General features: G+C 43.0%; 1 protein-coding gene across 1 annotated transcript; it reads left to right on the top strand.

Moving 5' to 3' along the window:
• The first annotated feature begins 8,385 nt into the window (after nucleotides 1–8,385).
• On the top strand, nucleotides 8,386–14,985 carry LOC127349438 (uncharacterized). Its single transcript, XM_051375186.2, has 4 exons — nucleotides 8,386–9,914; nucleotides 13,156–13,240; nucleotides 14,283–14,324; nucleotides 14,454–14,985. Exons 1-4 carry the CDS (start codon nucleotides 8,520–8,522, stop codon nucleotides 14,516–14,518), a joined length of 1,587 nt encoding a protein of 528 aa, XP_051231146.1. The 5' UTR covers nucleotides 8,386–8,519; the 3' UTR covers nucleotides 14,519–14,985.
• Nucleotides 14,986–15,339: the final 354 nt, after the last annotated feature.

Here is a 15,339-nt window from a genome sequence, read left to right as displayed (position 1 = left end):
TGCGTGCCGCCCTCGTCTCCAAACGATGGCTCCTCCAAGCCTCTTACATGGAGTTCCTCAGCTGCTTCCACGACCACCACCCGCCCTGCCTCCTCGGCTTCTGCGGTAACTACTCGCTCTGCACATACGAGTTTGTGCCGCTCCCGCAGCCTCCGGAGCTCACCTCCTTCTCACATTGTGCAGTGTCCTCATGTAACGACACCTTCGTCGCCCACCCTAGAGACCAGTGATGGGATTCGTAGCATAGAAAACAAAAAATTTCCTACCGCAAGAACGAAAACCAAGCCAAGATGCAATCTACGGTTCGTGAACTATGCATACATGATTGAGACTCTTCTCCGACCAATAACCAATAGTGGGATCTGGATATCCATAATGGCTCTCACATATTCAACGATAACTTAGTGATCGATTGAACCATTTACATACGATACCAATTCCCTTTGTCTCGCGATATTTTACTTGTCTGATGTTTGATCATCGGTATCTCCATACCTTCTTCAACCTCGTCTCCGACAAGTACTCTTTATTCAAACCATGGCATATCATCTCTTGTGAACCATTCACATGCTTGTAAGCTAATCAGACGACATTCCACCGAGAGGGCCCAGAGTATATCTATCCATCATTAGGATGGACAATATCCCACTCTTGATCCATATGCATCAACTCATACTTTCCGAATACTTAATCCCACCTTTATAACCACTCATTTACGCAGTGGCATTTGATGTAATCAAAGTACCTTTCCAGTATAAGTGATTTACATGATCTCATGGTCGAAGGACTAGGTAACTATGTATCGAAAGCTTATAGCAAAATGAACTTAATGACGTGATCTTATGCTACACTTAATTGGGTGTGTCCATTACATCATTCGTCTAATGACATAACCTTGTTATTAATAACATCCAATATTCATGATCATGAAGCTATAATCATCTATTAATCAACAAGCTAGTTATACAAGAGGCTTACTAGGGACTCCTTGTTGTTTAGTACATAACACACATGTATCAATGTTTCGGTTAATACAATTATAGCATAGTATGCAAACATTTATCATAAACATAAAGATATATAATAACCACTTTATTATTGCCTATTGGGCATATCTCCAACAACCAGTTGATCAACCACACCCATAACAGATGCCTTGTTAACGAATTAGCGCACCTTGGAACATCCGAGCAGATCATCCTAAAACTGATGCTAGCCAAAGAGTACACATTGCATCTCCCGCAATGCCATCACATGTCAGCATTTTCCTACCCGGGGATTGGAGCCGTGACGGCATCACCTTGGTGCACTTCATAGACATGGGGTGAGAAGCCGATTCAAAGTATGCATGCTGTGATCCGGGAGATGGGGTCACACAGATAGAACCTACGTACACATGGAGACAGCGAGGATGACTTCAAAATCGTGGTGGCATGTGATGCTGGGCGGCAGGTTAGGTGGAGCTCGTCAAATCGTCCAAGGTGGTGGTTTTGGGGTTGGGAAAAATCCATGTCGGCTCGTCAACTGATTAGGTCATCTCCCTCGCCATTCCATGAACTTTCGATAGAGAAATACTATGACTTAAACACATAAGTGTCTCTCCCCTATCTTTAGAAGCAGCGCCCCAACCTCCCTTGATTCACCTTGTCCCTATATCAATTCTATGTTCAATGTCAGCTGCATCGCTGTCGCATCTCGTTGTTGAAGTTCCTCGTCGATGTCCAAGCCATCATCAATTTTAGATGTCAGAGGACCTAGGCCTCGTTCGTTCACTCGCTCCTTTTCTTCCCATCGTCCTTACCTTCATTGCTTGTGCACCTCTGTTAGCATTTTTCTGTTCTAATCGCTGTCAGAATCACCTTTGATTATTCCCGTTCCAATGCCACCATATTCATGAGCTTCGTCACAGGAGTTTGAGCATCTTGTCCTCTTCAGCGTGTGAAAGTTCAATGTCGGTAACCTAGAGGGTGGGCTGAATAGGTTCTACCAAATTTTCCTTGACTTGTTTGTAACTTTAGGCTTTGCGGATAAACAAAGTGGCCTAATGCAAACTAAGTGAAGCACCCTATATGACCAAATACAAATATCAAGAACTTCAAACTCGATGGCTATCACAAATAAAATAGGCGGAAAGAAATAACCGAAGCACGCGGAGACGATGATGTATCCCGATGTTCATTTTCTTGAGGGGAAGCTAGTCACCGTTGGAGAGGTGCGGTACCACGAAGGACACCAAACGCCACGAAGGCACACATTCTTATCCGTGAGCTCCTTCCACGAAGTAGGAGCTCGTTCCACTATGTGATGATCTTAGGGGGGCCTTCAATCCCGCACAAACTTTTCAGCTCGATCACAAAACTGAGACCGCTACCGCCTAGGAGTTCTCAACCTCCAAGAGTAAAAAGATCGGAGAGATAAACTTGGTACAATGGCTCAAATCGAAATATGTGTGGTTGAAAGAGAGAGGATGAAGAGATCTTCGAGATGCATGGATCAACTCTCAAAAACGTTGGACGGATCTCTCGAAATCAAGAATTTGGGGTGGGGAAAAGTGATGAAGTTCTTAAGACCTTCAAAAATTAGATCTGGATCAATTAGAATGGCAAAAATAAGTATCCAGAAAATTGGGGCTGCCTTATATGGAGCAAACTAGCCGTTATGAAATCCGTGCAGAAAAAAGGCTGGCCGGTACGACTGGATTCGGGCCCAATCATACCGGTCCAGATGGAAAAGGAAACAGGAGTGTCGGCCAGCATGACCGGCCTGGGCCCGGTCATACCGGCCCAGCTCTCTGGAAAAAGAAGCGAGGAACTGCAGCGGGATTCAGCGCGGGAATTGCGGGAGAAATCGGGCGCGCGGGCCAGCGCAAGGAAAGGAAAAAGAGGCGCGCCTCGAGCGAGAACTGCGGTTGTGAGCAAGGCAAAAAGAAAAGGAACAAGGGAGCAGAGCAGCGAAGTGCAGATTGCATGCGAGAGAGAGAGAGAGAGAATAGAGTAGAGAGAGGACAAACGCGTATGACAAGCAGCAGATCCGGTGTGTTTTCACCTTTTTTTCTCGATTTCTTTTTGGCAAAAAAAAAGCGAAGTAAACTTTGAGCCTCTTTTACGTAAAAATTAAGCAAACTTTAATTATCACCGGGAGCAAAATATTGGAGAGAAAAATATATAGCAACGGGCGGAATATTTTTGTGGCTGACAAAAAATGGTAGAAAGAATATAGCAAACGCCGAACAAAATTCGAGCCACCTTTGGAGATGCGGGATAGAGGGGATCAAAGGCGGCGCATGGTGGCGAGGATAAAATGGATGAAAGATGTCAAACGAATGGGATGAAAGAAATGTGATTTGAGCCAAATAACCAATTAACGACTTCGACCCTCTCTTAATAGTGCGGGGTCCTATACTTAATAAAAACCGAAAAGAGGAGACTACCTTGTCGCGCTCTTCGAGCGCTCCTTCGAACTCCGTCTCGAGATCTTCCTCTCTCTTTTCGCATCTTGACCCGACACCATAAGAGGGCGACAAAATTAACCGCGTTCCGCTTGACCTTGATGACGACGCTCGTGCTTCATTCAAGCCAGAACACTTCATTTGATTGCATGCTCTAGATCTTGGTCACCAATAGCTCAACTCATGAGTCTTGGAGGATTGTGACATCGTCTTCGAGCCAAACCTTCTCTCTTGACATCAACTATCTTGAATACAACAAATGGACTTCAAGCAAAACCTATGGATTATTCCTTCAAATAAAAACTCAATGAAAATATTAGTTCATAGAAATTATCATCAATTAACAAAAAAAAACATAGGGGCAAAGTACTCTTTCAGCGTGAAGAGAGGAGCAACGTCCTCTATTTGTTAAATCCGAGCACGACGTCTCCGACCACTTCTCTCTTAAATCCCATCATGAGCCTTTTTTTTCTTGCAAACGTTCGATTATAAGCTTGTGCCATCTACCAATACCATGTAATATTTTCCCACCCATGTCCAAGACATTGTGCATAACATCTTGGGTTATAAGATTTCTCACAAAATTCGAATTCCGGAAAAACCCAAGTTAATTAGGGTTTGGCCTTAATGCAATTAGTGTTGCTAGTGTATACTAAACAAAGTAATTTAGTTTTATTTGAAGTTTATTTATATTTTTCATATTTATTTTTGTTGGATATTTCCTTTTAAAATGTGTGTATGTTTATGTATAGTATTGTTTCTCTTACCTCCGCGATAGATTTCATGAAGAGTGACAAGGATAATTTATCAAGCAAGTAATATTGGTTGCTATGTTAACAAAATAATTATTCTTCTTCAATGAAAGACAAGTTACACATGACTTTCATCCTACTATTTTTGATATGCATGTTTTACAAATATTTTCGTAGAAATGCATCTGTAGGAAAATTTATTCTTTGCTATCCTAGTAGAGAGAGCCATAGAATTTCTTACAATGTTCTTGTAGCCTTTTTATTAAAATGCGTATATTGTATGAGTGCTTAGCCAATTGATTGGTAGACGTTGGAACAAACCTTTTATGAAAATTTACATACGCCCATTCTAGAATTCTATGGTGAAAATATTTCTAAAACTAGGCTACTAGCGATTGTTACTGTGTGACAGGCTGGTCACCTTTTTATATGACACCCGATCTATGACCATACAAGCGAAATTTACATAACCGTATACAGTAGCTTGTGTGTCCATGTTATATCTATGGGCTGCCCCTGCCTGGTTTTATATATGCAATCAAGATAAGATTTACAAGAGTCTTGGTCTATTATAAATTGGAGTCCTCTTTCTTGTAGTTCAAGTCGATACTATATGCGGGTTCAATTTGTCGAGTCCTTGTGCTAGTCCACCTCCATAATCCACACCGGGTATAGCAATACTGGGTACCCAAAGGGTAATGCCCATGTCACCAACCTCTTCTTGCGCTCGGTGCACTACTAGGAAAAAGGTTACCGCCGGCGCACAGAATTGGCCTACCGCTGGCGCCTTTGGGTTCGCCGGCGACCACCTCGCGGGCTATCCCCAAAATTTTCCGTATTCGCCAGCATAATATGAATTTACCCCCGACGCTTTTCCGTAATCGCCGGCGGTAATAGGGTACCACCAGCACCTCCCTACTCGTCGGGGGTAATATGGCTTACCGCTGGCAAATCACCAATGCGCCGGTGGTAAATAAATTAGGGAAAAAGATACATTAAAATTGAAATACTCTAACAAGCCGATCTGTACATTAAAAAATATAGGATACATTAGAACTGAAATGCTATAAAAAGCCGATGGCGGTCATTTTATGAAAGAGCCAATGCAAACTCCAGCTATTAATACACAATATCAACTGTCAGTCAGACAACCGCTCCTCAAACTCAGAGCACGCTGCAATCAAAATCTTGTGCTCTTGCTCGCCCAACGCTTAGCTGATACGTCGCAAATATATCCATAATTTTTGATGCTCCATGCTTGTTTTACACCAATTTATATATGTTTTGCTTATACTTCGTCGCACTTTTATACATTTTCCGACACTAACCTATTGGTAAGATGCCACAGTGTCAGTTCCCTGTTTTCTGTTGTTTTATATTTCAGAAAAGTTGTACATGAAATATTCTCGGAATTAGACGAAACAAAAGCCGGAATCAATATTTTACCGTAACAAAGACGAACGCTTTCGTCCGAAGTATTTCCGTTGTGTGATTGTTGATCTCCTGCCATTGCATATGTAAGTATTGGTCATGTGACCTGTTGTAATCTTTTTATTCGGTACTGTAATGGATGATGTATTTGATACAAGTTTGGTTATACTTTCACGACACACTGATCATGGGATCGTGAATGTGTATGTGTAACGGGTGTTTCATACAGCTAGTCCGAGGCCCCACAATCACCTAATTTAACATAAACACTACTTAATTATAAATATATGCATCACATTACTTTATAATTAAGCATAAATGACTAAATTATCGTTAAACTACACTAAACATCCCTCACTCATTCACAATGTTGCATAGCTGCACTACCCATATTAAGCCGGTGGTGGGAAACAATCGTGTCGCCTATCAATCCGACTCCCTTGGTGACGAGAGTGCCCACCTCCTCCTCCCCATTCTCCTCCTCACCCTCCCCCAACATCATTTTTGGACGTGGCACCACTTATTTTTCGTTTACAATATCCACACAAGAGAACCTACATAATTTATTTATACCAAACATTTTTACTTCTTTACAATTTTTTCTCTTGACATACAATGTTAACCGGTCAATTTCCTATTATACTTTGCAATAATAACTAAATAATATCAGATACTAAACCACATTATTTTTATTATGTAATTAACATCGATTGTGCAACATGCGATTGAAACGAATGTCAACCATATATTACGAGTAAAGTATATTTATGTGCATTTCAAGCCATTATCTCTTAGAAATCTCTAGTGAAACTGAATTCTCTAAAGCATGAAATTGAAATAAGCAAAAAGAACGCATATCTTCACATATTAAGTTGTGCCACTTGGATGAATTTCAGGTATATATCTATGTGTCATAACTAATTTTGGTTTATCAAATATCATGGCCAATGATCTAAATTTATAGAGCTATCTAGAGTGCATGATTCTACCCTCGTACATAATAGGTCTTTTATGGCTCCCGGTCACACAGGAAGCCCTTTTTCGTGTGTTGTGCGGAAGATCGCATACGCCCAAAAAATTCATCCATCTGCCTGTGTCTTAGCCAGGCTCCTTCGCAGGAACATCGCATACAAAAAGGATTTCGGAACCATTGCAAACACGGGTTGTGGAAGGACGACAAAACCCGGCCACCCACACATCCATAGTTACAAAATCATGTGCAACTTCTTTGCGATGGTTTCCGTACTTCCGCCTTTTCATTTACTTCTCCCCTTCTCAAACAATAATTAACACATAGTGGTGTGTAAAAATTTCCTGATATTGCCTCCGCGTATTCCGTATTCCGTTTGATACATCTAGTCTCTTAGCCTTCCTCTAGCGTGGCACATATCACTACTAGAGACACATATCACTACTAGAGAAAAGGTTTTTAACCACAAAAAATTGGTCGTGGAATGTCATATTTTGTTCGTAAAGTGGTAACGACCACAATCTGCTGGTCGTTAGTTGTCGTTATACGCTCCATCGTTAAAAGTGTAACGGCCACAAAAGAAGTTTTGGTCAAAACACTTTTTGTCGTTATTTTTGTAACATAGTGTTGTCACTAATTGTGAGATGACAATGACCACAATTTTACCTTTAACAACCACTTTCGATGTTGCTAATAATATTTCCATGGTCACCGAAATATCTTTAACAACCACACAATTTTCTTCGGTAACCACTTTTAGTTGGTACAACAAACCGCACATCCATCCGTAGAATTATCAACGGCCTTTTATGTGGCATGCGACATTCCAATATCAGCAAGCAGTAGAATAACTTTGAAACAAAATGCCCGAACAACAAACAAACTCTTTTTACTCACTGAAATCATATTGATTGAGATAATCTCCACACATAATTCTAGTATTAGGATACCAGTCAACACATATGAATCAAACTCTCTCTCGTCTCAAACAGGGAATCAAAACAGCTAAAATGAGAAATTTATTAAGCTGCAGTCGAGGGACACCATCAGAAGTGCTAATGTTTGAATCCATATCAATCTTCATCAGCAAATATAGAGCCTCTCATGCTTCTACATATTATTGAACCGCACTCCTACAAAACCATGATTCGATATAAAGTGGCACAATGTACAACTAACTAGTGGATACCCCGCGTGTTGCTGTGGAAATATTTGTTATATCTAAAATTTAATAACAACATTAAGAAAAGCAACAACAGCAATTTAGTTAGGAAGAAACCAACTATATGTGAATACCACAACATAGTTGTTGCGAAACTGCAAACCAAGATATCAAGAAATTATTTTTATATGTATATAGTTTCAACTGAGCAACTCTGGTTTTTCTTCGAACCAAATTGGTTTATTCGATCACATGGCATCGTTTTCGATCCCAGTTAACACATGACATTCCAGATAGGCATCTCACCTTGCCAGTTACTATGTATCTTCTTTTTCTTCATCGATCGATGCTTGCTAGCTAGCGAACATGGTAAAAAATAGCACATCGGCACGCCAAGCTAAATGAGTACATGTCGATATTGAGTGCCGCAAATCCACATGTACAGTTCAAGCCAAAATACATCAAAAACTTCTGAATTTCGTTTTTTTGTTCCTTCGAGAGGTATAGTAGTATGTAGTTGATGTTTGAAATTACTCAAAGATTTGCCAACGCGGCACTAGTGCCAACCCTAGTCAGTCAGCCGTTGTATAAAAATGAAAATAAAAACCGAGAGAGCGCAAGAGCATTTCTCCATCTGTTGCCTTCTTCCCCTCCGCCCGGCCCCGAAATTTTTCGAAAACTCCCCAGCGCCGCCGCTTTCGGGGCCTCGCGGCGAGGGTTCGTTCGGGTTGTCGAGGCTCGCCGGCGGAGGCAGGCATGGCCGGGAAGAAGCGCGACGCGGTGAGCCCCGCACCCGCCGACGGCGAGGAGAGCGCCGCCGCATCCGGCCCCAGCGTCAAGCGCGGTCCCGGCAGACCGAAGAAGGATCCCGCCGCCGTTGTCGCCAGCCCCGACTCCAAGCGCGGGCCTGGAAGACCTAAGAAGGTCCCCGACGCGGACTCCGCCGCCGCTGCCGCCAGTCCTGGCTCCAAGCCCGGCCCCGGCAGACCTAAGAAGGTCCCCGACTCCGACGCCGCGGCCACTGCTGCCAGCCCCGGCTCCAAGCGCGGGCCAGGAAGGCCTAAGAAGGTCCCCGGCGAGGAGGGCCCAGCACCGGAACCGGGGAAAAACGACAAGGGGGAGAAGACGGCGACCCCGAAGAAGGCTAAGGTGGCGACCCCGAAGAAGGAAAAGGAGCGGGAGAAGGCGGAGCCGCCCCAGGAGGAGGGAGGCAATCTCAAGAAGCAGCAGCAGGCGTCCGGCGGAGCGGCGGCAGTGAAGCCCGCGAAGAAGAAGAAGGGTGTGGAGGTGGCGGAGCCCGGATCCGGGAAGAAGAAGGGGGGCAAGCGCGGGAATGAGGAGCTGCCCGGCGAAGGGGAGAAGTCCATGCCCAAGAAGAAGAAGAAGCAGGAAACCAGCGAAGGGGAGAAGCCCATGCCAAAGAAGAAGAAGCAAGAACCCAGCGAAGAGGGGAAGCTCACGCCCCAGAAGAAGAAGCAGCAGGTGTCTGGCGAAGCCGAGAAGCCCACGCCCAAGAAGAAGAAGAAGCAGCCGGCGTCTGGCGAAGGGGAGAAGGCCGCGCCCAAGAAGAAGAAGCAGCAGGCGTCTGGCGAAGGGGAGAAGCCCACTCCCAAGAAGAAGAAGCAGCCGGCGTCCGGGGAAGGGGCGAAGGCCACACCCAAGAAGAAGAAGCAGCAGGCGTCTGGCGAAGGGGAGAAGCCCGCGCCCAAGAAGAAGCAGGAGTCTGGCGGGGCAGAGAAGACCACGCCCAGCAAGGGGAAGGTCGCGCCCACGCCCACAAAGAAGCCGCAGGTGGCCGGCAGCGCGGCGAAGGCCACACCCAGCAAGGGGAAGCAGAATGGCATCAATGTGGCGAAGAGCGCCAAGAAAAGTCCTGGCAAACCGGAGAAGGCCACACCTAGCAAGAAGCAGCAACCATCCAGCGGGGCGGAGAAGGGCACGCCAAGCAAGAGGAAGCGTGATGACGTGGAATCCCCGAAGGAGGCCAAGATCGGGAAGAAGCAGAAGGCCAAGGCGGCAGCGGCGGTGTTGCCGCCTGCCGAGCCAGGCACTTCTATCTTCCCGATGTCGCGGGTGCGGCTGCTGATGCGGGACGAGGACGCAAGCATCCGCCCTACCAGTGAGACTGTCTTCCTCATCAGCAAGGCGTCGGTATGATTCCCCCCACTCACTGTAAATGCAAATTATGAAATGATATATGTGTTCTTAGTTACTAGAAATTGATGTCCTGAGGCTTGGTATGAGGCCTTGGTAGCATTTCCATCATTTTTACTCTGAATGCACATTATGCAATGGTTTGTGTTGGCAATTATAAAGCGGAGGCCTGAAGCTCCATTTGACTATCCGAATGCCATGATGTAGAGTAGAATTTGGCTTAGCTATTGAGATTTTGATTTGTCATGTCATCGGCTCATCAGTGCCTACAAGGTGTTCGATTAGCTGTCTGTGGTGACAGTGGTGTTCTTACCATCACAATTTGTGTCTCTGCAGTAGGTATACTATTATGAAGTTTTCTGATCTGTCCAAAGCTTTGTGTTGAGCCAAATTTCAGCACATTTAGCTTTCTCTATTACTGCTGCGCCCAAATAGTCGTTAGCAGATGTGTGAGCACCCCTTATCCCAGTATGCCCTATTGTAGGTCATGCTGTCTCTTTCGGCTATGACTGACATATGTGGTCCATGCTGTTGTCTTTAGTTTTGTTAAACAAGTCCACTTGAAAATGTTTTGGTAGGACAGCAATTCTTACATAAGAGGTTGTTAATTTAAAAAACAATGTTATCTAGGGAGAATACAGCTGGTGTTATTTTAAGAAAAGATTACTGTCGGTGTTAATAACTTCATATTGTATTTCCAGTATTTTAGTATCAATTGATTTGTATGCAATTGTTAGTCATCACAACTCACAAGTTACCATTTATATATATGTGAATTCCAAGAAGGGCTGTCTTGTATCTAGGCATCTAGCGCATAATCAGGTTTCCTGTGGTAAAAAGTAATCTTCAACCATCATATCCAAAAGAGTAGCTAGAATCCCAGATTACCACACCTCTCCGTGGCTGTTCCATGCTACTAGTCTACCATCATTGTTCCCCGGCTCTATTTGACTGCCAACAAAGGGTACACTGAGATTCTGGACAGCTGGTTTTATTGTACCAATTGTCCTCATCAGTCGGGAATCGAGGGTGGCGACAGTGATATGCACAAGTAGGTAGCTGCTGCCTGCTGCATTGCCCACATTCCATTGCCTCTAATTCCTCCGATGGTTTGATCCATCTTTGTACCTTTTGCCATTTTCTACAAAATTTGGATCGCTTTTCTATTATTTTTCGAGCACCAAACAAGCAGGCTGTATATGGAACTGATTGAAACAAGGTGTACATCCAACTGAATGAAATTTCAGGTTTCCAATCTGGCTAGGGAACTCTTATGCTTAAACTTATGATTGTGCATGGGTTTGAATTTATTTTTCTTACTGCTAAAAAAAGAGAGCCCTTGGCTACATATTTTTTAAAGAAGAAACAACATGAGCAGGGCACCCAGTCCAACACTCGAACGCGGGTGAGCTGCGTGCGCACCCGCACAGCTTGCCAATAGAGCGACGCTCTGTTATCGATTTTCTTGTTGCTGAAGAGATAATAATTTCCATTATTGAGCGTTCTATAATTCTCAATTCCTTGGTCGATTGGGGAAGTTTTTTTTTTGGTTCAAGATGATTAAACTGTCCCTGCAGGCTGCAGCATAGCAGATATATGGTAAAGTCAACATGCGTAGCGGTGTAAGATTAGTGTGGCTTGACTGCAACCTGATCTCAGCCATATTTTCTTGATTCAATGCTGAACATTTGCTTTAAGTATAGTTGCAAAGGAAACACATTTTGATTGGTATACCCTTCCAATAATGCACCAAGCAATGTAGAATTTAGTTAGCGGACAAAAAAAAGAGTGAGACTAATGACTTTACATTTACGATGTGTAGGCTTATAAGCTCTATTAGCTGATCCAAGTATCTGATTTGGAGCATATTGTAGGTGAATAACATCATTATTGTTCTAGGAAAAAAAGTAGTAACTCAAAACTGTAGTATGGTATTCTGAACAAAATAACCTGACCTGCATCCCTGAAGTGTGTTGCCTGGCCAGAAAAGAATAATCCTGAGGAATTTTAGCTTTGTGGAGCTCGGCAGGGAGGAAAGTATTCTTTCCCTTCTAGTTGCTATCTCTACCCTTCAAGTTTCTCTATCTATCCCCAGTTCCCCACTACTTTTTTTCGCAGTCAACCATCCCTACCTTATGAGTACTTGAGTTGCTGTTTGTAACACTTTTGTACTGCTCATCATTTTTTTTTGGAAGAGGGGTCTCATGGTTTCGAATTTATTCATCTTACTCTTAAAAGGCCGACCAGTCAGGACTAGCCCTTGGCGTCATATTTAATTGTAGAAGAAACAATCTGAGGGCCCTGCTGAGTCCAAGACTCGAACGCGGGTGGGCTGCATGCGAACCTGCACAGCTTGCCAGTAGAGCAACTCTCTGTTCTCGTTTCTCTTCCCGCATGATAGATAATAATGTCCATTAATGAATGCCCTATAATTCTCAATTCATTGGTCAATGGGGGAGGTCTTTTTTGGTCCGTGATGATTAAACAGTACCTGCAGCATAACAGATAGTTGAAAAAGTCTACACTCGGAACAATGTAACATGGAAGTGTTTTATAATTAGGGTGGCTTGACAGTGACCAGATCCCACCCATATTTTCTTGATTAAATGCTGGCCATCTTTATAGTTGCACAGGAAACACGCTTTATGTTGGTATATCCTTTCAATAGTGCACCAACTCATTTAGAATTTAGTTAGCAGCCAAAAATTGAGTGGGTTAATAATTGTTTACAATTGCGAATTGTCGGTTTATAAGCTCTATTAGCTGATTCAAGTATATGATTGGGACCATGTTCTATTTGAATAACATGATTCTTATTATTGGAAAAAAATGCAAGTGAAAATTATATTATGGAACTCTGAATAAAATAACCTGAGCTTCAACCCTGAACTGTTGCCTTGCCAGAAAAAAATAATCCTGTGAGAATTTAGCTTTCTGGAGATCGGTGGAATAGTCAGGGCAAGCATTGACGTGATATGAAAAACAACACAAGGCAAAGATAGGACCAATACAGTGAACCTCCTTCTAAAATTGCTTCGTTTCCCTGATTATTAATTAATATATCAAAAGTTATGTGGAAAACATTTATGGTGTACGCAGTTTATCTTTGTTGCAACATGCATGTATATGCCTTTCATTTGGGTATGCTCATTAACGTACGATGATTGTGGTATCTATTGAAATTTGAACTGAATACTGTTATTGTGTTATGTATTCATGTTTGCACCTGCACCTTCAGGAGTTATTCTTGGAGGCATTTGCGAGGGACGCTTACCAGAATGCTGTGAGGGAACGTAAGAAGTCAATTGGCTATGATAACCTTTGTAAGTCTGTCCCTCCTTCCCAAGTTCTTAGGCTTTCTTCTAGGAACCCATGTTTTCTTTATTGGCCATGCTTAAAGGCAATTCATATCAAAATAAAAAAGTTTCCATAGCGCATACAGATGATGCACTTGTCATATCCCAGCAAATAGGTTATTGTACTACAGTTCCATGGTTTTGCTGAGAGTAGGCTATGTGATATCCTCGTACATCTTAAGGTGGTCTTTTGCTATAAGTACTTTCTTCAATATCTGTGGCATTCTCCTGCAGATAATAGTGTTGTACTGTTAGTAGTACATTGGACATTGTGTACGAGATTTGGTCTGGAGTTAGTTTTCCAATGAACCAGATAATGTTTACGCCGGTCTTTGCTTCATGCAGAATTTTTTTTTACTTCTCAGTCATACAAAGGTTCTATCTTAATTGTTTTCCATCTGGGACCTTCAGCCATCGTTGTCTCCTCTACTTCCAACGTTCATAAAATTGCATAGTTGTGACAGTTCCAAATTAACTTGAACTCCTGAAGCCTGCTCCCGGATAAAAATAATGCCATGGAACATGTTTATGCCTAAAGTTCATGCATAGTACTAACTTTCATGATCTGAATACTGTTAACGGTTATATTAATATCACCAATCCTAAGTCCTAGAGATGCTCATCGACGAACCCATCTACTACCTCTGTCTCAGTTTAACAGGCGTGCACGTAGTTTAAGAAATTACTTTGACCATTATTTTGGTTAATAAAATATGAAATATATGTCGCAAAAATTATATCATTGGAAAACTTTTTTGCATACGAATATAATGATATAAATTTTGCAGACATAAAATTTATATTTTGTTAACCAAATCTATGGTCAAAGTTTGTCTTAAACTGCGTGCGTGCCTGTTAATCTGAGACGGAGGGAGTAAGATTTACAACTGAACTTCCCTTCTTCCCAGTTATCCCTTGTTTTTATTGTCGGGTCATGAGCCCCCGTATTTGGCCTTGTTTTTCCTTGTTGCAGTAGAATCTCACATGGACCTCTGCTCTCATCTTTCAGCTGTGGCAGTGTGCAACCAGAGACGGTATAAGTTCCTATCAGGTAAAGCTTATCCCATTCCGTTTAAATCTGCGGAAGCCCCTATTAATCATCAGACATCCTCGACATTTCTCATTTGCTGAATAGTAAGATGACTACTGACGTTCCGTTTATGCCTTGTCGTTTTTTCAGATTTTGTCCCGCTGAGAGTCACAGCGGGTGATGCCCTGAAGACACCGGCTGTGGACCAATCTTAAGCCACGGTGCCAGTACTCCATGAGGGCATGCTGTGCTAGGTTCTTCTGCAAGGCCGTGTAACTGAGACGTGAACCGCCGAAGTCGCCTGTGGAAGGAGAGTTGTTTGTATGTTCTGTATTCTGCCACGCTATGTTGAGTAGCTGCCTGTAAGAACTGGTCTTAAACCAGGTACTAGAGGTACAGTGGTCCGCCAGGAAGCACGCTAGCTAGTTTCTTCTGCGAGTAGGAAATGTGAACTAGCGAAGTTGTTTGTATCTCAAATCTCATTCTGTAGTAGGTTGACTAGCTGCTGCCTACAAGCATCAGGTGTGTTTCACCTTGGGGCACATAGGGATATGGGTGACCTGATTCTGCAAGTTCAGGCTCGTGTCAAAAGATGGCCATACAGGCTATCTGAATCTTGTGGTCACTCTGAACAATGGAATGGTTGTGATCTGTGTTGGGGAGCATATTTTTTCACGTGAAACTTGGTGTGAAGTGCCCGAACGAGTCAGACTAGGATCTTGAGAAAGAAGGAATCCCCGGTTAGAGCTACAGGTTGTGTGCTGAACAAACTGCGCTGTGATTTTATAAGGCACACGTATGCACCTTTTGGAGTCGAAAAGCAACTGGTCGAGTCAGATGCAGGCAAAATGTACTTAATTACCGTTAGGCTTCGTTTGGATGTTTGCATTCAGAGGCTTGGCATTATATTGGGTTGAATATCCAATACACAAGATATTGTTATTGAGAGTGAATGCCAATATTTCCGTTTGGATGTTTACATATTCGGAACCTAGACTTGATATTGAGGTTGAATGCAAAATGTTGTTTGGATGGT

This window comes from Lolium perenne, chromosome 4, assembly GCF_019359855.2.
Source record: "Lolium perenne isolate Kyuss_39 chromosome 4, Kyuss_2.0, whole genome shotgun sequence".
Lineage (NCBI taxonomy): Eukaryota > Viridiplantae > Streptophyta > Magnoliopsida > Poales > Poaceae > Lolium > Lolium perenne.
This window is presented reverse-complemented; position numbering and strand designations above follow the sequence as displayed.